The sequence below is a fragment of the Pavona decussata genome, unplaced genomic scaffold (assembly GCF_977016875.1).
Source record: "Pavona decussata unplaced genomic scaffold, jaPavDecu1.1 SCAFFOLD_223, whole genome shotgun sequence".
Classification (NCBI taxonomy): Eukaryota; Metazoa; Cnidaria; class Anthozoa; order Scleractinia; family Agariciidae; genus Pavona; species Pavona decussata.
In genome coordinates this window covers 277,335-302,979 of record NW_028145628.1, presented here as the reverse complement: position 1 = coordinate 302,979, position 25,645 = coordinate 277,335, and the positions used below count along the sequence as shown (strand labels likewise).

The window sequence follows — 25,645 nt, the reverse complement described above, 5'->3', positions numbered from 1 at the left end:
AAAATAATTTTTTCGCTTCCCCTCCCTCACTATACTAACACCCACTCCCGCTCCCCTCGGTAGTTTAGACACTCTCCCCTGATGGCGCTCGCTTTTACAAACCAAGATGGCGGCGGTTCTATCGAAGTCATCGAAGCGTACCGGTCTCGAGAATCCCACGGAAAAATAGGGGGACTGTGAACAGTCTACCCAAAGTGATAACAATTTTTATGTAACATGCTCACTAGTTAGTTAAGTGACTGGTTGTCAGTAACGACTCTTTGTTCACGCTTACCTTCTGAACTCTGATGTCTTCAACAGCTGAAGGCACGGTTTCCAGCACCAAAATGCTTTTTAAAACGTTTTCAGGGTGATTTATCCTTGAAACTCAAACTGAAAAGTAAACATTGAAAGGAGCATTTCAATATTTGGTGCAGGAAGACCAGACAGACAAACCCAAATCAGTGAAGCTTACTACAGTCATGCATAACGAGCCCGATCAGGCTAATATACGCCCTGAAAATCCCGTGAAGTGAAGTCAGGTGGCTTGCCGTTGTTCTTGGAGTAAGCACAAAATAGTTGCATCCAAGGAAGCGATTACAATATCTTACCAAGCTATTGCCCGCAAGGTTTACGAGGGCTGCCGCAAAACTAGTGGGCGTCGTTTCTGAAAGGGTCTTTGCAATCGAAGATCACGTAACTGACCTTAAAGTGCCCCTAACCCCTAAATTTTTTTTTTTTTTTTGCATAATGACAAAATATGAACGACTTGGAGATGATAAATATAGAAATTAAGAAAATTCTTAAAATCCTCACGTTGCTATCGATGTTCTCGTTTGCTACCGCGCTGTGAGAGGTCTGGGTCCTGACAAATTGACGTCAGCCGGGGAACCGGGTAGTTTCTTCATTGATGATCATTTTCCACATTTCTCCTGTTTACTTTATTACGGGTTAGAAATGTCATGGAGTAGTCCAAATTCTGAGTGTTTAATCGATTCTGAGGCCTTAGATTATATTCCTGACTACGACATTGAGACCAAAGGTAAAGTGGAGTCGCTTGAGAGACGACTCAACGGCACTGAATGAGTGGATTCTTCTGGGTAGTTTGCACTCGTGTCAGACATCACAAGATCAAAGGCAAATTCCCCTCGGGTGGGGTGAAAGTGTGATAACTTACCCATATCTTGAGCATATGAGTAGTGAGGGGCGCACCACGGTTTCCTCTTTTTCGCGGGGGAATCTCATTAATACGCGGGGGCATAAATTAACGACGATGACGTCACCGCCCATTGTCTTGATCACGCATTATAGGATGACGTCATATTTAAGTTTAGTCTTACCAACAGGTTATGAACTGGTTTGACAGGTTGATCAATGATGTCATGCTCTATTTTTAACTTATGGCAGTCATGGTCGGTATTACCGGTTTGACAGGTTTTTGAAGTTATTTTTGGATACATGACATCATATAGTATATTACATACATACTTTATTGTATAGCTCTCCTTGGGGGGTTTTTCTGTCATACATGAAAATAAAAATAATAATAACAATAATGAAAACTATTTACATTTGGATGATAATATAGAGAGAAAGGAAAAAAATACGATAATAAAAAAAACGATGAATTAAAAAATTCTTAAAAAGTCTTTTTTTAAAAAAAAACGCTACGTTTTCCCGTGTTTCTGATATGCTTCAATAAATGATTGTAGATTTTTTTGCTCCACCGAAGGTGAAAGGTGCCCTTTGGCCTTTCGGAAGCCTACACTTGGGCAGTATGAAGTCATTATTTTGCCTGGCGTTCCTTTGGTGAATTTTTGAAGGGTGTTGAAGTCATTCTCGAAGATAATCGGGAGTTAGGTTGTTCATTCATTCGTATACAGTAGTCTATTTTCATTGCCCGTAAGCGTATGAAAAAGCGATTACTGCCAAGCACATTATTCACGAATTGTGAGTTTCAGTAATAATCATACATTTTCAGTGATTCTATTTTGGATGAATTTGATCGAGATTGTGATTTTGTTGGTTATAGAAGATGAAATCATACATCAGACATCGGACGCGTGTTTCGATTCACGCACCGTTACTTAAGCTATTATGTTAATTAAGTTGAGCTTTGTCGAGGATTAAACAGTAAAAACAGTCTTTTGTTGTCTTTGTCTATGAATAAGAATATTACGGTTGATCGATTCCTGCCTGCTTAAATTAATTTGCATGTTATGTTTGGCGCGCACTAAAAAAAGTAAACACTCTCAGAATTTACTGAAAATTCTTTATTTAAATCGTTCAACAATTCAAGTACAAAGCAAAGTTCTTATGACAGCGTTAATCATCTTTATCCTCTTCATCGCTAGGGGGATAGAATGTCATTTTTGATGTCCTTTCATCCATGTGTGTGATCGCTCCACAATCATAACATCGACGGAGAGATTCCTTGGCGTGCTTTCGTTCAAGAGGAATCTTGTGATCACATATAGGGCAAACTTTACAGTTATCTTCCCAAAAGCACTTAGGACATTTCATGACTACGGTATCATATCCATGTGAACTGTTGCAGTGTCGGCACGGATCATGAACTTTTGCCTGAGCTATCGTTGAATTTTCAACTGAGTCGCTACTATTCTCGGCCTCTTCTTCTTCCCAATCACTTTCCAGGCTGCTGTTATGAGACTCTTCAGGTTGGCTATTTTCAGAACTGGTTTCCTCCTCTTCACTGCTGTCCGACAAGTTTTCATCATTAGCCTCATTACCTGATTCGTCCTCTTTATCCTGGTATCCTCTTTCTTTTTCTAACAAATCGCTTAGAAGTTTTTTATTTTTGATCAGTCGCTTATTCACTCCGAGCTCTGCTAGTCCATCTAGGAAAGTATTGAGCGCACGGGGTTTGGCGACATCTTCGTTATGAGGGAGTAACACATACTCGACCAGCTCTGAGATGTTTGTTACTGGTATTGCGCGCTGGTTTCGGAGTAACAGTCCACTAGGTGTCCAGAACAAGATATTTTTAGAAGCAGCCATACTATGCAATAGTTCAGAAGCGTGCTTTCTGGAAACGGCGTTGGAAAGGTTGTTCAAGACATCTTTTATCCGGGGTTCTTCTTCGTCACTTTCCTCATCAGAGGTTGAGTAATCCTCCATTTCACTTTCCTTCTCTTTATCCCAATCCATCTTTCTTTTCATATCGACCAGCACTCGTTAAAAGAGAGACACAAATGACCAACATTCAGAATCCACGGTCTCTTTTATAACATAAGATACCCCAAGCTACTAATTGCAGGGGTCAGTAATTCTTGTATAAACCCACTGCCCTCTTGCACAAGGATGCGTTTCTTTGTCTTGTAAGGAACATTTCGCTGAGCAAGATTTAGAAGAGCATCCTTATGCGAACGCAATATGGCCCTAACTTCTTCAGACACTGGTATGTTTTCTGTAAGTACATTATAAATAACTTGCAATAACGCATGCAACTGCTGTGGAGTAGCTGTTCTCAAGAGAAAATGACGCTGCTTGGAAGGGCAATCAGAAAGGAGCTGAAGGAAACCCCGGTTGTTCTTTACAACGCGAGACATGATCACGGAATGAGTTTAAGAAAGTAAGTTCCCCTTTTATTGTGTAGGATGTGGGGGAAGTAATAGACTTGAGGAGAAGGAGGAGGTGCTGGAGGGAAAAACAATAGAAATGTGGTGGTGGAGTTAAAACAATAGAAACGTGGCTGTGAAGGTGGGGGAGGTGGTGGTGGTGGAGGGAAAACAATAGAAACGTGGTGGTGGTGGTGGTGGTGGAGTTAAAACAATAGAAATGTGGTAGTGGTGGTGGTGGAGTTAAAACAATAGCAACGTGGTGGTGGAGGTGGGGGCGGTGGCGGTGGTGGAGGGAAAACAATAGAAATGTGGTGGTGGTGGTGGAGTTAAAACAATAGAAACGTGGTGGTGGAGGAGGGGCGGTGGCGGTGGTGGAGCAAAACAATAGAAATGTGGTGGTGGAGGTGGGGGTGGTGGCGAAAACAATAGGGGTTAATTCTATATAAATGTGACACATTCGACGCTTTTTTCAATTTACGTTAAGTCTTTGCCGAAATGACATGAGTTGGTTCTGTTCCTTCTGCGAAAAATCCTTTAGTAGAAAAGATAGTATGCAAAGACACGTGATGTCTAAACACCGCAATGCTGGTTTCACTCCTTTCAGAGCTATGCCGTTTTCTGTAGAAAAGTGTCAGCGGTTTCAATTTGTACATCCATTTACTTGTATGGTTGCTGGGATGACCGGATCAGGAAAGACTGTCTGGGTAAAATCTTTGTTGCAACAGGCTCAAAGAGCAATCAGCCTACCACCAGAGAGGATTGTTTGGTGCTATTCGCAGTGGCAGCCCGCTTATCTAGAATTGATGGCAATAATGCCAAATATAGAATTTATCAGAGGTATTCCTTCCAATCTAGAGCATGACTCCTATTTTGACATCCACCAACGCAACTTAATGGTGATCGATGATCAGATGGTTGATGCCGGTGAAGACAAGCGAATCGTCAACCTGTTTACAAGAGGATCCCATCATCGCAACCTAAGCATAATTTACATTGTGCAGAACTTATTTCATCAAGGAAAAGGCAGTCGAAGTATCAGCTTAAACAGTCACTACTTAGTCCTTTTCAAGAACCCCCGGGATAAACTTCAAGTGCTGACCCTGGCTAAGCAAATGTATCCCAGGCACACCGATTTCTTTATTAATCACTATGAGCAGGCCGTACAGAGGCACTTTGGTTATCTCCTAGTTGACCTTAAAACCACCACTCAAGACAACTGTAGATTGCGAACGAACGTTCTACCTGGCGAAGAACGATTTGATAACGTAGCGGTACCGGACAATATCTCGCAGGAACTACTACAGTACCTCAAACATTATAACGTAATGACTCCCCCAGTAGTTCCAGTAATGAAGAAATTACAAGATTCAATGGATGGTCTTCTCTCACGATCAGACCTTGGAGATGACGAAAGAGCAAAGCATTACATGCAGCTGCAAAACAAGTATTTGACGTTTAAACAACAGTTGAATTCCAGACTCAAAGAATCAAATCCACCCTACTCTGAAGAACAGAGACAAATTTCTAGCAATCATATGCCAGATCAAGAACCAGTGACTGTACAGGCGGCCGCTGTCCAAACTCCCACGGTTATACAGGCGACCGCTGCCCAGGAACCAATCGCAACACAAGCGACGGCCGCGGAAGCGTCACTTCCCTCGTCCATCTTAACACCCCCTCCCACAGTACCCTCACCTACGCAGAAAAGAAAAAAACCACCTCGAATTCGGTTTAAAAACTACCTGGATGACAATGATCGTCCCTCAAGAAGATCCCGGCGAATTCACAGAAATCATCCATATAAGGCTTCTCAAGAGGATGAATTTTAATTAAATTGTGGCACAATCACACACAAGGATGAAAGGACATCAAAAATGACATTCTATCCCCCTAGCGATGAAGAGGATAAAGATGATTAACGCTCTAATAAGAACTTTGCTTTGTACTTGAATTGTTGAACGATTTAAATAAAGAATTTTCAGTAAATTCTGAGAGTGTTTACTTTTTTCAGGGCGCGCCAAACATAACATGCAAATTAATTTAAGCAGCCAGGAATCGATCAACCGTAATATTCTTATTCATAGACAAAGACAACAAAAGACTGTTTTTACTGTTTAATCCTCGACAAAGTTCAACTTAATTAACATAATAGCTTAAGTAACGGTGCGTGAATCGAAACACGCGTCCGATGTCTGATGTATGATTTCATCTTCTATAACCAACAAAATCACAATCTCGATCAAATTCATCCAAAATAGAATCACTGAAAATGTATGATTATTACTGAAACTCACAATTCGTGAATAATGTGCTTGGCAGTAATCGCTTTTTCATACGCTTACGGACAATGAAAATAGACTACTGTATACGAATGAATGAACAACCTAACTCCCGATTATCTTCGAGAATGACTTCAACACCCTTCAAAAATTCACCAAAGGAACGCCAGGCAAAATAATGACTTCATACTGCCCAAGTGTAGGCTTCCGAAAGGCCAAAGGGCACCTTTCACCTTCGGTGGAGCAAAAAAATCTACAATCATTTATTGAAGCATATCAGAAACACGGGAAAACGTAGCGTTTTTTTTTAAAAAAAGACTTTTTAAGAATTTTTTAATTCATCGTTTTTTTTATTATCGTATTTTTTTCTTTCTCTCTATATTATCATCCAAATGTAAATAGTTTTCATTATTGTTATTATTATTTTTATTTTCATGTATGACAGAAAAACCCCCCAAGGAGAGCTATACAATAAAGTATGTATGTAATATACTATATGATGTCATGTATCCAAAAATAACTTCAAAAACCTGTCAAACCGGTAATACCGACCATGACTGCCATAAGTTAAAAATAGAGCATGACATCATTGATCAACCTGTCAAACCAGTTCATAACCTGTTGGTAAGACTAAACTTAAATATGACGTCATCCTATAATGCGTGATCAAGACAATGGGCGGTGACGTCATCGTCGTTAATTTATGCCCCCGCGTATTAATGAGATTCCCCCGCGAAAAAGAGGAAACCGTGGTGCGCCCCTCACTACTCATATACAGTGATGGTTAAGTTCCTTGTCAATGGATCCCCTGATATAAAGCGTATTTCTTTAGTACACGTATATCGGTTACAATTTAATACGTTCATCGGAAGTCCGCTGCTGTCTGTTAGCTAGCGGATGAAGGGCCGCAGTGATTGAGCTAGTTTGTATTTCTTATCTGTTTCTTTCCTTAAATTCCGCTTGTATAGATCTCAGAGAAGGCTTGCCAAGACGAATATATCACTTTTTTTAAACTAAAGCTTCCTAAATGTCAAGTACCTTTCTCGTCGCTTATTTGTTTACATATTAACTCTTGCGCTCTGGCTACTTGCGTTGATGCAATAGAGCAGTATTACTTTACGCAAAGTGCAATAGATGAGTCCTTTTAAAGCGTGTATTTGAAACTAATATTTATTCAAATGTACATTTGAGACTTTAATTCAATATACATTATAGACTGAAGTTCAATGAGTTCGAAAGAAAGGGGCAGGAGAATTAGACTAGCTAGGAACAATCCCACTTGATACCAAAGTCTCAAGGTTGACATTTTAAAAAACCACCCTTCATGCCAATATTTTTAGCAGTTTTTCACGGGCACGATTTTAGAACGCATTTAGACGGGTAGTGCACGTCTGGGGTAGAGAGGGGCAAGTTATGGCGCCCCACCTTGTCCTCCCATGATAATCGGGCTTCTGAAGCCCAGGTGATGTATCCGCGACACCAAGTTCTTAAATTTGTGGCTGATCGACGATACCCTATTCTCACTAGAAACGCTTGTGGGAGTTCCACGCTGTTTGTATTCTAACTTTTACATGAGGAAAATCGATGACCATTCTGGCTACGGTTACATCACATCTTGCATGCTATGATTCACAACCGTATTTCGGTATTCAGTGCTGGCTGGTTGGAGGCTGGAAGAATTCTCCTTTTGTATACCAAACTGTTGGACTGGGCTCAACTATTTTCTTTTTTTTCATGAATTTTATGATCGCATATTTTCTCTTAAACGGGGAGCTGTTTTCTTCGGAAGGTTTTTGGTCACGGTCAATGTTACAAAGACATAATTTTAGTAAAGTTCTTGTAAACTTGGGTTCTTTTCTGTCCATCTCCAAATTTGCGTTCTCGTCCCCGTAACCTAGATCAAAATTTGGGAATGGTTGAGGATTATATAGCACAGTCTTTTTGCATACCCGAGAACAAGGAGATATTAACTACGAGGTCAAATACCAGGAGTTACTGATGGGGCCGCTCGACGAAAAACCCGCTCTGCAGGCTGGAATAGAGCTAGCTGGGAGCTGAATACATTAGACGGTTAACTGGCTGGAACGTTTCTACATACAGGCCCGTAGCAAGGCTAAAACAACTGAGGGGGCTTAACAAAATAGTTAAACAAAACTACCCCACCCCCCCCCCCCCCGTCACTCATAACACTGACTGATTAGGGAGTTTAAGATGCAAAAAGAACATAAAAAAACAAAACAAAACCAAAGAAAGGTAGATTTAGTAAGTAAAACAACAACTTTGCACCTGCATCACACTTTTTGGTACATTTTTTTGCCGTTTCTTTTACGTGAACTACCATGTGAAATTTCCTAATCTTACGTTTGAAGGAGATGACGACAAATTTTTCTTTCTCTTTTAAAATTTGGCTTGAACCAGGCAGTAAGAATCCGACTGTGGGAGCATTGTGTGACATTTGTATTGCTATAAATGATCGGTCAACTCTCTCGTAAGCGACCACCCTTGGTGTACGACAAAGTGGTCGCTTACGGGAGGTGGTCGCTTATGGAAAAGATCAACAAAATAAGCGTCATACTGGATTGATTAGTTAATTACGTAAAAATTTCACCTAAGCAGCTAAAATTAGGCAAATAGAAACTAATTTATTTGATTTTTCTACAGGCTATTCTTCTCCATCTTCTCTGTCTGTAAACTAGTATTATCTGTCACAAATTTCTGCAAGGCTGATTGGACTGCGTAGAAAACTTAACACGACAACGACATGATAGAGACCAAACCGAGAATAAGAAGAAAAGTAAAACTTTCGTTCACAAGTACTGATGGCCAAACCATGTTAAAAAGAACTACAGGATATCGTATCTGAAAAGATGTACGGTCCAAAACCTAAAAGCAAACAATCTGCAAGGAACCGCACAACGAAAATGCTCTAAGTATACGCAGGATCTGTCAGCAGTCAAGGGTAGCGTCATTAAAAATTGAACTTTTGTCACTCCTAGGTAATGATTTACTAACGATCATACGTGATTATGTTGCGTGGTCGCTTACCGGAAACAAAAAGCAAAAGAATATGTGTAATTTCTGGCCTAAAAAGTGGTTGCGGTCTCTTAAGAAATTTGAGTGGTGGTCGTTTACGAGAGAGCTCTTGAAACAGTATTTAACTGAGAAACAAAACGGTTGTTTACGAAGTGGTCGCTTACGGGAGGTGGTCGCCTACGAGAAGTGGTCGCTATGAGAGAGTTGACTGTAGTTTATTTCAATAGCTTTTACGGATTGAGATTGGTTGATTTCGATCCATTTTGGTTCTTATTTCCGATTCACAAGGTAGGAGTGCCTTTGTTGCTGTTGTATGTGAAAACAAACTGTTAGCCAAGGAAACTGACAGGTAGTAAACAACTTTTCAAAGGTTGTGAAAAGGGACTTGCCGCGTCAGAGTTCAAGACTGATTGCTGCCCACTAATTTGGTTTAATTATTATTATTATTATTATTTTATTGTTTTTTTAAATTCCAAAAATTCTGGGGGGGGGCTCAAGCCCCCCCTGCCCCTCCCCCTGCTACGGGCCTGACATATCTAGCTTGCTGAGAATTTTTATTCAAACACTGGTTCTAGCTGGGTGAAAAATGTCCCGTTTGCTTTTCCTGCCTGCCAGGACCCTTGTCAAGCTCGTAAAAAAAGTATTTGACTTTTCGCTCTAACACCGTTTCCTATGGGTTATACGGGGACGTGCCGCTGGATAGGGTATGGTTTTTGGCCCTTCTGCCCTGAACAGGGTATATAATTACAAGCGAGTCTGTCCTGGACCCGTCCTAGACAGGGTATGGTTGGAAGTAGACTGTTCGCAGTCCCTTATTTTTCCGTGGAACGCTTCGGTCGAGCTCCCGCCATCAGTTTGTAAAGGCAAGCGCAACCTGGGGAGAGTGTCTAAACTACCAAGGGGGGCCCTAGTCAGGGTACGTTGAGTGGGGGAGGGGGAGCGATGTCTACGATGTCATCGGGCGACTTGCCAGCCTTAATATCAAAATGGCTGAAAAAGAGACAAAAATACAGTTGACAGCGGTACCTCTGGACACTTTGCCGGAGCGTTGTACCATGACGATGCACCACGAGATTTCGGCCCGCGGTTCGCTTATGCCAGCTGGAGATGGTTCCGCGTTGCTTTCCGATACGTTGTCCCCGACAAGACAGTGAGGGAGAGAAAAGTCGGCCCCTAGACCATATGAGACAGATCCCTTTTGTTGGCACCTCAGTTCCACCTTACTGACTTAAACTGAGTCAGTGTATTTAACACTTCAAAGATAGACTGTACGAGGTGGTAAGAGATTGTCAACATGGATTCCGCGGCTTAGAGGGAAATCATGCACCTCCAACCTTTTGGAAGTTTTGGTCCACGTGGGCTCCCTACTAGAGGACGGAAAACAGGTGGACATGATCTATATGGATATGTCTAAGGCCTTCGGTAAGGTGAACCACGGCCGCCTTCTGCAAAAGTTGCACGGGTTCGGATTTGGAGGCAGCCTCTTGCAGTGATTTAGCTTTTACCTGATGGTTCGCTACCAAAGAGTAACAATGCTGGGTGAAACCTCTGATACTTTGCCTGTCAGCTTCGGAATACCTCAGGGCTCCATTTTTGACCCGATGTTATTTCGCATCTATGTAAATAACTTGCCCGATTCGGTCCTGACAAGCCATGTTTGCCATGTTTGCCGATGACACAAAAATATCTAAACACATTTAAGTCTCAGGAAGATGCTTCGTACCTACAAACTGACTTGCTTGCTGGCTAGTTGACAGACATCACACTCAGTTTTACACCTGGCCAGGATTTTCAGTTAGGGCAATCAGAAAAGATCAAGCTTTCCTCAGGCTGTTCCACCTCGTTTTCGTCCCCTCGCCCTCTCCTTCGCGCGTCTCTCTAGGAGCCTGGAACAGGCTATCCTCCAAAGTCTTGCTCCCTGGCACAGCTGGCAGTGAACCGAGTAAAGAGAGAGTATTTTTCTCCCCAGGAAAGTTAAATAGTAACCAAGATTGACGTAAGGACACTCAGCTAGTGTTTAGTGCAACATAAGATTAATTTTCTCTAGAAGGGTCGTTGGGAACGCTCGAATCATAAATCTGCGGAGCACGCGCACGCATTTAGATATCGAAGGAGTTCAGCGGCGAGCCGTCAGATTTGTGAAAAACTGCTATGTGCGGGAACCCGGTACCGTAACAAATCTTCTGAACGATCTGAACTGGCATTCATTAGAACTGAGACGCAAAATTGCGAGACTTACTACCATGTACAAAATAGTGAACAATAAAATTGCGGTCAATATCCCGGACTACATTGCGCACCCGATGCGTGTTACAGGCTCCTATCATAGCAGTAAATTCATTAACATTGGCAGTAACAGTAACACCTACAAGTACAACTTCTTTACCAGAACCTTAAAAGAATGGAACATTCTATGTTCTTTTTTATTAGGTCAGCCATCTGTGGACGATTTCAAATCTGCTATGACGAACTATTTTAGTCTCTCCCACTGATTTTGTACATTTATTATTATTTATTTATTTATTTATTTTTGTAATCTTTCACATGCACATTCACAGTGATGGGAAACCTTTGTGAATTATAATATATAAATATATAGATAAATAAAATTTTGCCGCTGTGTCGTCGTTGGGTACTTCTGAAATACTTATGCGTGCCTCCTGACTCGGCCCCAGTTCTCTCTCTTTAAAATTCAAAGAGACGACTTGGTACGAGTCAGCCGGACTGCTGGGTGCAAAAGGTTATTTTTGGTGTTCTTCCTTAAAATGTTTTCCCTTAAAATATGACATGTACAAGTCATTATATGATTACGCAGGGAAAGCTGAAGGAGCTTTGCCTGTCCGTGCAGGAGAACAGTTTTATTTCATCGAGCGTCATGACACAAATTGGTGGAAAATGCGCTCTCAAACTGGTTCAGTTGGTCTTGTTCCTGCATGTTATATGGAGGCTGTTGTTGATAAAGAAACGGTAAAGCAGATATTATAGTATAGCACTAAGCAGTCTTTTTTACGAAGCAGTGTATTTTCTTACTGATGGCACATCATCACTCAAACTATTAATCTTAAAATGAATTAGTTATATATTAGGCAGGCTAAGAGCTCAAATATTAATAATTTTATAAGCTTACCTCCATAAAATTAAGCTTTCTCATTGTTTTAGATAATTTTCCAAGTGTAGTAAGCATAAGATTCTATTAAATTTTCAAGAAGACATAAATTTAGCAGTTAGTAAGTCAATCAAACAAACAACCTCTCTTTTTCAGTGAATAAATGACACAGATAAATTAAAATAAATATTTCTTTTAGATTAAGGTGTAATAGTCATGATGATAGGATAACTAGGATATATTCAAGTAGTTTTCCTAAGGTCTGGTTCACACTGGCAAAGGAAGCTGAATTGGAATAAGAGTTGGAATCAGAAGAATCTTCTGACCTTGTGTGAATCAATACAACGGAAGTAGAAACGGAAACCTTGCTTTCATTCAAAATGGCGGAAGGCTACCATGCATATGTTTTCTATTCTAAATCTTATGTAAAGAGATTGAGATCAGTTTACTGATCGAGTTAAAGGTGTTAATCACTTCACTGTGTTTTGAGGTGAAATCAAGCACATTTCTTCTTAAAAATATTTTTAAAGGAAGTGAATTTGGATGATGTCTATTTCAAAGAACCATTTTGACATAAGAGACTTTTTGCAAGGCAAGAAGATCAAACTGTGGTCACTACTGACTGACTCTCCACAGTGAAAGGAGGCTTATTTTACATAAAGTTGCCATTGGAAAGCTTTCGATAATTAATTGATATTAGTGGATGTTCATATTACTGTGCTTCAATAAATAAGGCCAGTTTGCAGGGAACCTGACTCAGAATTACCATAAACATTTCAATTGAGAGAATTTATTGTTAGGTTTTGTTAGATCATATTTTGTTTTTTCCAGACATGATTCTGCATATAATGACACATCTGGACTGCGCTGGTTTCGCCATGTTATTTTAATCTTCTAAGCTTATTTTTTGCTCTTAGGTTGATCCAAATGAGACACAAGCAGTTCTTGCATCTATAGATAGAGCCATTGAAGTCACCCATACACAAGCAGCAAATAATGGAGGTGTCTATGTTGTAGGTTAAAATGAATCCAGGTTAAAATGATTTCAACCTAGGTTGATTTGTATTTTCCTTTGTTAAGGTTGGGTAATTTACATCTGAAACAAAGGAAAATAGAAATCAACCTAGGTTGAAATCATTTTAACCTGGGATTCATTTTAACCTACAACATCTATACACATGAACAGAGAGCTAATTTGAGGTATGCAAGTTTAACTCACTAACTCTTGAATTTCCACCCAAAAACCCTTTGATTTATCGCCTTCACTCCCAGGATTGATCAATATGTAATTTCTCCTTACATTGTCAATACATTGTCAACCAGACAGGTGATGAGAATAAAGAAAATCATCAAATTAAGGTGATATTGTTCAATGATGTAACACTAAATTCGTTGAACTGACTTTAAAAGAAATGTATGGCAGTCAGTCAGGAGAATTAACATTCAGATCATGGGAGTGAAAGTGTTGAGGTGGCAGATGTCTTTTTCCAATAGGGACAGCCAGACTGTCATGTACTATGTTTGCAACATTGTACATTCATCTTAACTTTGAGGCAACTATTATTAATGTTCTTATGGAGCATGCAAACAGAGCTAAATTTTCAACAAGAAGATAAAGAGACAGACAAACTAAAATATTTTGCTGTTTAGCACTCCTATAAGTTCTACTTCTTTTCAAACTATATTATTCATTGTTTGGCATTGGTTATTTTCTATTTCTTCACTTGCATGGTGTTATTGGCCTTTAATTAAGTTGCCATTATTCAAATCACAGTGGTATGGAATGTACCTCTGTAATTACCATTCAACTGATAGCTGTAATGAGCAGTACTTTCTTGTAACACTGTTTAAATTCTGTAAAAGAACAGATATTTTTAAGTCTATATAAAATCCCAAAGTGTGACCATTTGAATGATAGCAGACTACTAAACAAGAGCTCTTTTGAAGTGCTGTTTCTGAAAAAAAGTATTAAAAAAATAAATTTGGTTCTAACTTACAAGCATTTGGATGAAATTATAAAATGCAAGGATGTGCGCAGTAATTTCCTGTGGTTTTATCTATAATTTACCAGCTTTCACTTAAATTTAACGATTAGTGAAAAATATTGAATTTGTAGGTCATCTGTTCTTTAGTTCTGTTTCAAGGTAAACGTAAGGTAGCGTTGTTGTTTTAATTTTTTAACCAGGTTGATTTTAATTTTCCTTTGTTCCAAATCATGGCAATGAACCTGGGAAGAGGGATAGTGAAAAATTAATTAGAAAAATTGTTTAAAAGTTTGGAACCAAAGGCAAAATATGTAAACAACAACATAACATTTCCTTTCTCCCATAGAAAATTACTAGAACACAGAAACCGTCTTCTCTCTGGCAAGATGTCTCCTGGGAAAGCATCACCAAATGCTTCAGATTTTCAGCTTGATATGTCGAAAAGCAAACCTTTGGATGCAGCACAGGAACCACCAGCACAACCTCGTCGTCCAGCACCTACCCTACCACCTGTGAAGGACAAGAACGAGAAAAAGAAGGAATCTACGAAGAGACGACCAGCACCAGCAGCCCCTGTTTCCACTGTTAAACAAATTACTGAGGCAAAAGGTAAATATAAACAGTCAGAAAGTTTTGATAGATGCAAAATGATTTGGAATTCTTTACTTGTTCCAGTCTTTATGCACTCATGTAGCATGCGTTAAGCCTTTAATTCTTAATATCAATATCTATATTCTTCCTACTAATCTCTATACATTTATTGTAGGTATAGTTGAGAGAATTTGTTTGACAATCAACGCATGTTATCTTTGGTGATCATTTCCTTTATTCTGACTCATGATCTGAATTAATCAAGCAGTGATATTGTGATATAGTGCTCTACTTATACAGCTATTTCAATTAACGTTGTCGGTTCAAAGCATGAAGCTAAAAGACAAGACCGAAAGTTTACGTGGGATTTTTTATGAATAAATTCATCAAAATCAGTCATGCCTGGAGAAAACAATAGGTTGTAATAATTATTAGCAGTACAATGACCTGCACGTGCAGGGATGATTTTGATGAAATTATTCATAAAAAATAATCCCACAAAACATTGCGGTCTTGTCTTTTAGCTTTATTTTGATCCGACAACGTTAATTGAAATAGCTGTATATAAACACTCTTTTAGCCAGAAACTAGTTCAGTGGTCACAAAGGAGGTATGTCCCCTTATACATTTTTTAACTTTCCATAGCTTCTCCAAAAACCAGCTATCCACAGAGCCCCAACAATGCCCTTCACTTTAGAAGTTTGTAAGGTTAGTCTTGACTGACTTGTACTCATTAATTAAAAGGTAATAATCTTATTTCTCAGCTGAGATTCCTAACAAGGAGCACTTTGTTACATCATCCCCTCCTGCCATCCCAGAAAGAGCTGGTCTTGAGCCTGCTAAAGTACGAGCTGGACTTGCTGCAGAATTATTAGAACTACTGCGAATCAAGTAAGAAAGTTAAGCATTCATTAAATTGTTTCTTAATCCTTTCGAAGACTGATAACATAACATAACATAACATAACATAAAATAAAATAAAATAAAATAAAATAAAATTTCGGTCACACATCCACAGATTAGCTCTACATTCACTGTTTACGCATTGAATTTGAGTTTGCAAAGTAATGCTGATTTTTGTGGAGGAAGGAAAACCGGATTACCCAGAGAGAAACCTTTGGAGCATTGACGAGAACCAACAACAAGCTCAGCCGACATAATTATGGTGTCAACTCCGAGAATTGAACCTGGGCCTCATTGGTGGGAGGTGAATGCTCTTGCCACTGCGCCATCCCTGCTCTGAAGGGGATGAGATTGTTGTCATCACACAATGTTTCCTCCCCAACGAGAAGGACAGTTAACAGGTGGAGAAATGTTTTTAATTTAACTTAATTGTAAAAATGTGGATGAGATGGTTGCCAATTGCTAGCAAAGCAATGTTCACAGCAAGTCTATTTGCTCATTGCCAGCTTTTAAATGAATCCCTAAATTTATTACAAAGAAGATCTTGCGCAAAGTTGATGTAGCATGAATTGAAGTTTTTTGTGAGCTTTATAATAAAGAGGATGGTATTTTTTACAGTACAGGTTTGAGTTATGATAAGTCCTATATTGCAGTACATACAGTGGTGTCACACATACAAGGTTCCATTCCAACAACATCAGATGCCATGACACAGTTATTACAAGATCTTGTACGCCAAAAGGTCAGTACAAGTTGGTTGTTTAAAGTGATACATTACTACTAAATAATAGTTTTAATGAAAAACACTTTTGGCTTTGAAATAGTGTTCCTGACAATTTCCATAATAACGAAAGATTGACAGAAGTTTCAAGTTCAAGTTTCAAGTTTATTTTTTCCACTATAAATGAAATTGATAATAAAATAAAGATGACAATTAAAATGATGTATATGTTTAAAGCATAATTAGGCTAAAAAGAAGGGGTGTCTCAAAAACGAAGACCTCTAAAACGAAGACCGTAAGACCCTAAGACCCTAAGACCCTGAAAACTCGAAAACGAAGACCCCCAAAATTTCCAAGTGTAAGTACAAAAAAAATAAAATAACATAAAAATACATTAATTTATACCTCAAGTGAAATTTAATTCCTTCCTGTGGTCCTGCCATGGTTATCCGCCATCTTGAGCTGAGCAACCGCGTTTCTTGGAATACTGACCGGAAGTGTGTTTCCCGCTCCACTGGACCGGAAGCGCGTTTCTGAACGTCTCAATTGCGCTGCTGGGTTTTTATTTAATTACCAACTACAGAGAAACGAGTGTTAAATTCCTCCTTCTGGGAATTACAACCACGCGATCGTGAGAGCAAAAGAAATGAAGCCTAGGCTTTCTATTATGAAAGTTTCTGTAATTATTTTGAGGTTCTTCAATCCCGCCATACATCCATACATTTATCTCTATAGCAAACCAGCTGTGAACTGCTACTAAGCCATAGTTCGCGGGAAAAAATATAGGGAAATGTATGGAAAGTTCAATAATAATTAATATTAATAATTAATATTTGTATGGCGCAAATTAGCATGTGCATATGATCAAATGCGGCTAAAAACAAAACACGACTGGACGCTTTCTGGCACAGCTAACATCCCTCCAGTTTTTTTCTTAAAATCCTTTTCCTAGTACCAAAAGTTTCCAATTCATGAATATTTCAGAAGCGATGTTTTATGAAAATTATTTGACATCGGATTTCCATACAAACACTGTTATTTCAAGCCTGTTTGCCTACTCGTCGAAATGGCGTCGAAAACCGTGATAAGGCCTATTTTACAGGGAGGCTGATGAATTTTTGTTAAAAATAGGAATCGACACTCGGGATTGAACTTTAAAATCATTATGGCAACTTTCATAGTAGAAAGCCTTGGCTTCTTTTCTTTTGCTCTCACGATCGCGTGGTTGTAGTTCCGAGAACTACTAGTTGCTAGTTGGTTATTCAATAAAAACCCAGCAGCGTAACTGAGACGTTCGGAAACGCGCTTCCGGTCCAGTGGAGCGGGAAATACACTTCCGGTCAGTATTCCAAGAAACGCGGCTGCTCAGCTCAAGATGGCGGATAACCATCGTAGGACCACAGGAAGGAATTAAATTTCACTTGAGGTATGAAATAATGTATTTTTATGTTATTTTATTTTTTTCTTGGGGGTCTTCGTTTTCGAGTTTTCGGGGTCTTAGGGTCGTAGGGTCTGAGGGTCTTCGTTTTAGAGGTCTTCGTTTTCGAGACACCCAAAAAGAAGTGAAAATGCGAAATGCGTTTAGGTTTACGTTAAGAGGAATGCTTTCAGTATCGAAGTGAAAGGGACAATACTTGTTGCGTTCTGAATTACAGAGCTAAGAAAATTCTAAACAGAATATAGGGCCTTGTAGGACCATCTTGTTTTTTGGAAGCACAGTTTTATGGCCCCTGCCCCCCCTCCCCCCTCCCCCCATTTATACCACCAACCAGGCTCCACTGTATGTCAAAGATCAGTTTATTGGAATTTTTCTAACCATGTTCAGGAATCACGCAGTGATGATGAGGATGCTTTGCTTCAGTCTCATGACGGCCAACAGCTGATAAGAATTCTTGAAGAGTTAACAGAACACAAGGATGATTCACAGCAGAGAACTTAGGCTGTGCACGAAGATGAGGGCATTCTTCATAAGCTGCTCAAAGAGCTTCTTAGTATTTTGGTCAGTACAAAGTCTTTCTTTTGTACCGTATTTATTCACCTATAAGCCGACCTATTTTTTCGGGACCTTAACCTCAGTTTCGGAAAAATTTAATGTAATGTGGTTTTTAACCCTTTAAGCCTCAATAATGTCACCAACATTTAATTTCTCCTTACAATGTGAATGTTTGATCAGCAAGCATTCAGGTCCCAGTTCTGAATTGCACTTTGAATCATGCAATGAAAAATTTCATGAATTTGCATATTGTTGTAGGTTATTCAGTTTTGCCTCAAATTTGTGAGGTGGGAAAGTCAGGTCAGGTGACAAGATCATCAAATAACATTTAGACTTGTAATGACAGCACATCATTCTTGTTGTAATCATGAAGCGTGAAGTTTGAAATGAAAGGGATTTCAAGGGTTAATGAATGGAAATTGTAAGAGATCGAGCAGATAACTCTATCCAGTTGATAATTAAAATCGCTATCCAGCGGATAAAATGTACTCCAACCAAAACATTTTATCGGCTGGATGGCGTCTTATCCTCTGGATAAAGTTATCAACAATACATTTTATCCACTGGATGGTGTCTTATCCACTGGATAAAGTTATCAACAATACATTTTATCCACTGGATGGTGTCTTATCCACTGGATAAAGTTTTCAACAATACATTTTATCCACTGGATGGCGTCTTATCCACTGGATAAAGTTATCAACAATACATTTTATCTGCTGGATGGCGTCTTATCCCCTTGATAAAGTTATCCACTCTTTGAACAACTGAGGCCAGGTCATTAGAATAAAGGAAATGATTACCAAAGATAACGTTTCTTGATTCTTAACAAATTATCTCAACTAGTGCCATGAGAAATATGTGGATAACAGTGGTGAGAATATGGATGTTGCTACTGAGTCTTAAAGGGTAAAAAAAAAAAAATCAGTGTCATAATAATATTTTTATAGGCGTCTCAACGTTGTATTCATGCATTCAAAAGAAAGAGACACAATGGACGCAATGAAGTGTCACAAAAACCACTTTATTTCTTGAAAACGAAACACAAATCGGCGGGAAAAAATACTGGACAATGTTTTTCAATTGAATTGTAGTTGACATGCAAAAATTCAGACAAATCCGAGCCTAATATATGACATAGGTCAGTTATATGCTCTCAGCTCTTCAATTTGTGTCTATAATTTTAAAGGTTAAGTTTCACATGTTTGTTTGTTTATATATGTAGTTATTTAATATTCAAGTTATACATTTCATTGTAGCTGGATGCTGATCCAGCTGTGTGTCGAACAGTATTGAGGCAGGATGACTATGAATACATCAACATGCCTGTTGTTTACTTTCAAATGGTAAGTGTTCTACCCGGGTGCTTCACTCTGCCATTGTTATGAATGTCTTGTTATTTGATTTCGCAGTTGTTCATGTTGTCGTTACATTCTGTATGCATATTTTCATATTTGCGACACGAAAATTTCTCAGTCACATATATTTTTTCCTAGTTATAGCATTTCCGGACTCGACATCATACATGGGTTGAGTTAGTCGTTGGTTCTCGTCCTTGTTCCGAGGGTTTTTCTCCAGGTTCTCCAGTTTTCTTCCCTCCACAAAAACCAACATTTCCAAATTCCAATTCAATCTGGAATCTGAGGGCCACAGGTTTGTCAGTCGTTAGACTGTTAAGTGTCACCCTCGTTAAAACAAAGTTTATTTTTATTTGTTTGCATTGCTAGCAGTAGATGACTTGGTTTTGCTGTTATGCACAAAATGCTTTCCATGAGTCAGTATTGAGTAACAGATAAAGGTTATGATCAGTAGTAGTATTGGTGATGGTTTTGCTGATGTTGGTAATGATTGTGATGGTGATGGTGATGAAGTTTATGGTGATGATGATGATGATGATGATGATGATGATGATGATGATGATGATGAGAGGATGAAGTGGACTACTGTTGATTCCTGATTGTGATATCTCGTTAGGGTCACAACAGTTTTCACTTCTTGCATTCAATCATGCACATCTCTTCTGTTGTGTTCCCTGCTAGCAGAGGCCTCTTATCCATTGTATTCTCTGAACTGACGGGCATGAGGAAAAGAGACCACTGCCCTGGGTCGAAATGGCGGTTGAATGAAAGTCTGTCACGACCAAGGGCAAAGGTCTCTTTTCATTGCGCCCATCAGTTCAGCGAATACAACGTAAAAGATGCCTTTAACAGCAGGGAACTGTAGAATAGAGCTCTAATTCACATAGTTTTTATAAATATAGGAAGAAAGACGCACACTGCGTCAACAGTTGGTTGAGATTTTTGGATGCATGTGTGGCTTAGAGAAGGAGATTCTGACCCAGCTGTTGTGTTCTGTCCTACCTACAGAGCTGGCTATGGACATCGTGAATAGAAAAAATGGTAAGGAGTGTTTAGGACAATTATATTTTAGTGATCCTCACTTTTAATCAAAACCTTGAGCCACGACTGGGCTCTAAAATCAATTATAAGCTGTTTTCAGGCCTGAAGATTCTGTATGTGAAGCTGTAATCATCCACACTGTATACTGGGAAATGAAGTCTTTTGGCTCCTTTTTTTTCTCCTTTTTTTCATGTCACTATTAATATAATAATAATTGAAGGGCTGAGAGCATAACAGACCTATGTTGCATTTCAGATTGCTTTTTGTTTGTTTGTTTGTTTCTCACCGTTGCTTTGCGCTTTGTTTGCAATAAAAATCTATGATTATGGGCAAGATTTTCATTAAAGATTGCAGCAACATTTCCTGAAGGAATTCAAGGTTGCATGTAAAAACTCTAGTGAATCTAATCTAAAAAACAAAAAACAAAACGTGATCTGAAATGTCATTAGGTCAGGTGTGCTCCCAGCCCTTCAATTAGAAGAGATCATTTTCAGTTCAAAATTGCAAAACCTATGACTAAATTTCAAACCAAAACAGCTCAATAGCCATACCCATTGGGCCAGCAATAGGTGGTTTGCATTGCCGCCATGTTGGTGTAGAAAATAAAGGAAGATAACTCCCCCACCCCCCCCCCCCCGAAAAAAAAATCTTATTGTTCTTGTACACCAACATGACATCACATGCAAACCATCAGTAGCTTGTGAATAATATTGATTAACCCCAGTAACACTCAGGTTTCACTGTGTGCGATGCTTAATATAACAGATCCTGTGATGCAGTGCCGCTGTGCTCTGTTGTTGACTATGGTATTTTCAACTGGAGAATCTGTTCCATTTACTCTGTATGGTAAGACAGTCTTTTGTAGTGTCATATACATAGTTTGCTGATCAAAGTATTGAATTATACATTGAGGTTGTCTTCAGGTTTCTTGAGGTTGTTGCTTACTAAAACAAAGATGTTTTTGCACAGTTTATTACTATGTAGAACAAACATATCTTAGCAAAGATTGTTGGAATCCAAAAAGAAAATTGGAGGTTTTCATGCATTTTTCAGAGATAACAATTATTGAGCTTCAATTTGGAGAAAAATTGATTTACATTCTTTTTAGAATATCTCATAATTTTCTAAAAAGCATTTTAAATACAGTCACAACAATGTATTTTGTTGTTTTTGAAAGATGCACGGCTACTGTTTTCTTTTTAGATTTCAATAGGCCTTGCTAAGGTCTGGTTTTCCCACATAGTGAGAAGCTGAAAAAAATACAATCATCTGTATCTGCCGAGGCACTGTTCTTAACCCTTTCCCGCCCAAGAGTGCCATATGGCACAAGATGCAATTATGAGCTCAGTATTTGGTCAATTTGTGTGCAATTTGCACAACCAAAAGATCTTTGAAAGATCTATAAATTGAAGGCTTAAAATCATGCCCCCCTCCTATATGAGACTTGATTTACCACCCCTCAAACTTTTGGATTTTTTTTCCTTTGTACTTTAAGGGTCCAGTTGATATCTTACAACAAGCAAAGCACTGAGAGCTGTACATTAAATAAGCTATAGTTTAGGGGGATACCCAGTATGTACAACGAATAAGAAAATTTTCAATGTTTTTCTTCTTTCGTTTTGGACTTTTCTCACTCTAATATGTGACCTCCTCCATCTCTGTTGGTGTGATTTATAGCACACCCCAGAAAATACCTTTTAAATGGTATATCACATGTGGTCTCCCAGTTCATAGTTAGCGATTTAGAAAAATTCGCCATTTCCCTCGGACGGGAAAGGGTTAAGTGGATTAATGAAGAATAAGTTGAAGGAGCCTGTCAGCAGTTATAATATTTAAAGTACAGTACTTGACGTATCATTATTGAAAGGTTTGTTACATAACCAACCTTTAGTGCATAATTTGAGATAGCTTTTTGTTGTTTTAGCTCGGGAAGCGTTGCTCAAATGTTTTATCCACTGCTTTGCACTTAATTTTGTGATAAAACAGAAATCTTGCCAATTATCATAGGCTTTTATTTCAAACGAAACGTAAAGCAACAGATCAAACATGGGGGCAACATTTCTTGAAGGAATTGAAGTCCACATAAAAAAAAGCCAGTGAATCTATTAGCTAAAACAATAAAGGGATCTAAAATGCACTACAGCCTGTCGGCTATGCATATTTGAGACCTCTGTGAACAAAGAGTATGCCATTGATCCTATTCTGGAATAGGAATACATACAGGGATCAAAAGAAATCCCCTATAAGAGGTGTTAAGAGTTACTGGTTGGTAGTGACATAGTTGCTCTTTAAGGACGGTGCCTACTTTTGGTACTGCGCATACGTTTTACGCATCTGGAGATACTCGGGTTTCCTATGGGTGGTGCTTACTAATACAGCGATATTTTTGCGCTGTTTAAAACTAAGCAGAGAAACTAGTCAAGAACTCAGCAAGTGCTCTTGGTATCCAAAATGAAACTTGGCGGTAACCATGCATTTTTCAGAGATAAGAATTAAAGCTTCAAATTGGAAAAAAATGCCATACAGTACATTGCTAATTTTGTATTTTATGGCTTTTTAAAATAATATTGTTGCTTAATAATCTCTAAAAAATTCATGGTTACCCCCAATTTTCTATGTGGATTCCAATAGCCCTTGCTAAGATCTCCTTTTCCCGCATAGTCATAAACCGTGCAAAATTTTTCTGTATAAGTAGGCACTGTCCTTTTTGAATAAATCATCGTAATTATGTGTCAGAAAAAGTTTGCAGAAATGTCTTCCCAAAGTTACTTAAAAAGAGTAATCTAACAACTACGCTGCTTATTCTTATTCTGAAACACAGTCAATCGAACAAAACTAATAAGTATTTTCTTTTTTTTTTTTGTCGGTTCTGTAAACAGATCAGATTGATCATTCATTTGTGGATTTTCTCGTTGAATCCATTGAAAGCGCAGCAGATGACGATAAAGGTGAACAACTGGTGGACACATTTGTTCCTCTCATCCTTGCATTCAACCAACACTTTGTGGGTATGAATATAAAAAACCTGCCATTTAACGCCGTAGACCCAGAATGTATGTGATATTGAGTAGTTCCAAAAAATGTCCTTTCCCTGCCCCCACCCCCACCCCTTTGAAAATTCCAATTTACCTTCATACTTTCCCTTAAATATTTTAGCCTTTGAGGGCCTCCCTGGGATTTCCAATCCCTTTTGTGGGAGAGGGTGGGGGGTGTCAATATTGACTTCTTTCAATAAACACTTTCCTTCAATATAAATAATATAAAATAATTTCTTTAGTGCTTGAATGTTCATAACATATTATAATGTCCTTTCCACGCCCCCACCCCCACCCCTTTGGAAATTCCAATTTACCCTCATACTTTCCTTTAAATATTTTAGCCTTTGAGGGCCTCGCTGGGATTTCCAATCTCTTTTGTGGGAGGGGATGGGGGGTTTCAATATTGTCTACTTTAATAAACACTTTCCTTCAAATTACAAATAATAATAAAATAATTTTTTAGTGCTTAAATGTCTTAAATGTACATAAAATATTCTAAAGCACTTTACAATTCAAAGAATAAGTTAAAAGTATATATTCAACAAATATTAGAAGCAAAATATTATTAAATGCAGTGCAGTGCACAGTCTTAACCATTGCCGCCAATGAAATGGAATAATTGGCAAAATTATTTCAGATATTTCACCACTGACAGTAGTTCATTTAGTTCAGTAATCTGTAAACCTAGTTGGTAATGATCTAAGATTATTCCTTTAGGTTAGCTGTTTTAATGTTCTCTGTACATACTGTTTTTGTTGACAGATTTTCAGAGTAATATTGTGATGAGGGTGCATGTTAGCTTCTCGTAGAGTTGCCAAAATACTGAGTGAAAAAGTCATGCTTCTTATCAATAGAGAAGGTTGGTGTAATCAAATGTCTGACTTTTAGCTTTAGTATACGTTTGTTTTTCTAGTTTGTTTTTCTCTTCATTCACTTTTCTGTCAGATTCATTGTCTTTTTCCTGGCTAACAGATTTTCATTCATTTCACAGAGGACCCTACAGCGATGTTTCAGTATCCCAGAGCATGCTCTGACTCTGTGCTGAAGTTTTTCACGGATATCTTTTCTTCTAGAGACACGTCCAATTTTTTCTACACATCAGACATGATGATATTGATCGAGATTGTCTTGCGTCAATTAACTGATCTTTCACCTGGGGCAGGGGTGAGTTAGCCATTATACAAAATCATTATACAGTGCTGTCAAACCTCCATGTGCGACCACCTCCCATAAGTAACCACCTGTCCAAGACACCAAAATAATGTTTCCCAGTCAAAGCCTTATAATAATATTGTAACCTCTTGTAAATGGCCACCTCTCATAAACAATCGTGACCACTTTTTAAGGGGACGGCATTATAATTTTTCATTGTTTTTAACATCTTGTAAGCAACCACAATTCCATGAAAATATGATTGCATAAGAAAAAAACTAAAAATTAAAACTTTAGTGAGATTTTGTGAGAAATACAAAATAAAGTTTATCGATATCATATAAAATGAAAGCTACTCAAGTGCCTAGAAAGCTGGTTTATTTTTATTAAGGGGTGTATATTTGTTTGCTTCAATGGCTCAATAGTGTGAAGCACAATGGAAGCATAAAATCTTACCCTCCTCCTTGATCAACCACCCCTCCATTTTTGGTAACTTTTTCCTCTTACTTACATTTTGAAGACCAAGTCACCATTTGACAAGAAACTATGTGCTGAGATCTGCAAATTAAGCTATAGTTTAGGGGTATACCCAGTGTATACAAGAAGTGAGATGTATTGTAAGGTTTTTATTTTCTCGTTTAAACACTTTTCATTCTTTTCTGTTACGTCCTTTGTTTTATCTGGAATGATTTAATATACATTATGCCCCAGGTAAAACCTTTTAATTGGTGGATGCCTTCAATATAACATGTTTTCTCTTTTTTGTCCACAGCTAGTCTAGCTGATCTGATGAGGACTGAATATATTTCATTACTGCACCTAATATTGCTGAATTCTAATTACAGTGAGTGCAAACATCAAGCTAGAGAACTGTTAGTTTGTCTC

At 38.5% G+C, this 25,645-nt stretch overlaps 1 protein-coding gene, 1 long non-coding RNA gene and 1 pseudogene across 3 annotated transcripts in view; 2 read left to right on the top strand and 1 right to left on the bottom strand.

Annotated features, from left to right (window-relative positions):
• LOC146458993 (NCK-interacting protein with SH3 domain-like) overlaps positions 1–25,533 on the top strand; it is a 59,277-nt pseudogene extending 33,744 nt beyond the window's left edge. The window contains exons 5-12 of the transcript XR_014858046.1: positions 16,076–16,199; positions 18,004–18,177; positions 19,431–19,517; positions 20,432–20,570; positions 21,336–21,416; positions 23,450–23,578; positions 24,371–24,467; positions 24,600–25,533. The product of XR_014858046.1 is annotated as an NCK-interacting protein with SH3 domain-like (transcript). The remainder of the gene's footprint in view (positions 1–16,075; positions 16,200–18,003; positions 18,178–19,430; positions 19,518–20,431; positions 20,571–21,335; positions 21,417–23,449; positions 23,579–24,370; positions 24,468–24,599) is intronic.
• LOC146458991 (uncharacterized) overlaps positions 1–25,645 on the bottom strand; it is a 66,169-nt gene that overhangs the window by 25,183 nt on the left and 15,341 nt on the right. The gene's annotated exons all lie outside the window — the stretch shown is intronic.
• Positions 11,583–13,150, top strand: LOC146458994 (NCK-interacting protein with SH3 domain-like). Its single transcript, XM_085089890.1, has 2 exons — positions 11,583–11,839; positions 12,896–13,150. The coding sequence occupies exons 1-2, from the start codon at positions 11,660–11,662 to the stop codon at positions 12,998–13,000; spliced, it is 285 nt and encodes a 94-aa protein (XP_084946016.1). The 5' UTR covers positions 11,583–11,659; the 3' UTR covers positions 13,001–13,150.

Excerpts from the sequence above, each read along its gene's own strand:
- LOC146458994 (XM_085089890.1), top strand. The coding sequence starts at position 11,660 with ATGTACAAGTCATTATATGATTACGCAGGGAAAGCTGAAGGAGCTTTG. Across the intron at positions 11,840-12,895 it reads CTGTTGTTGATAAAGAAACG|GTTGATCCAAATGAGACACA; the intron begins GTAAAGCAGATA and ends TTTTGCTCTTAG.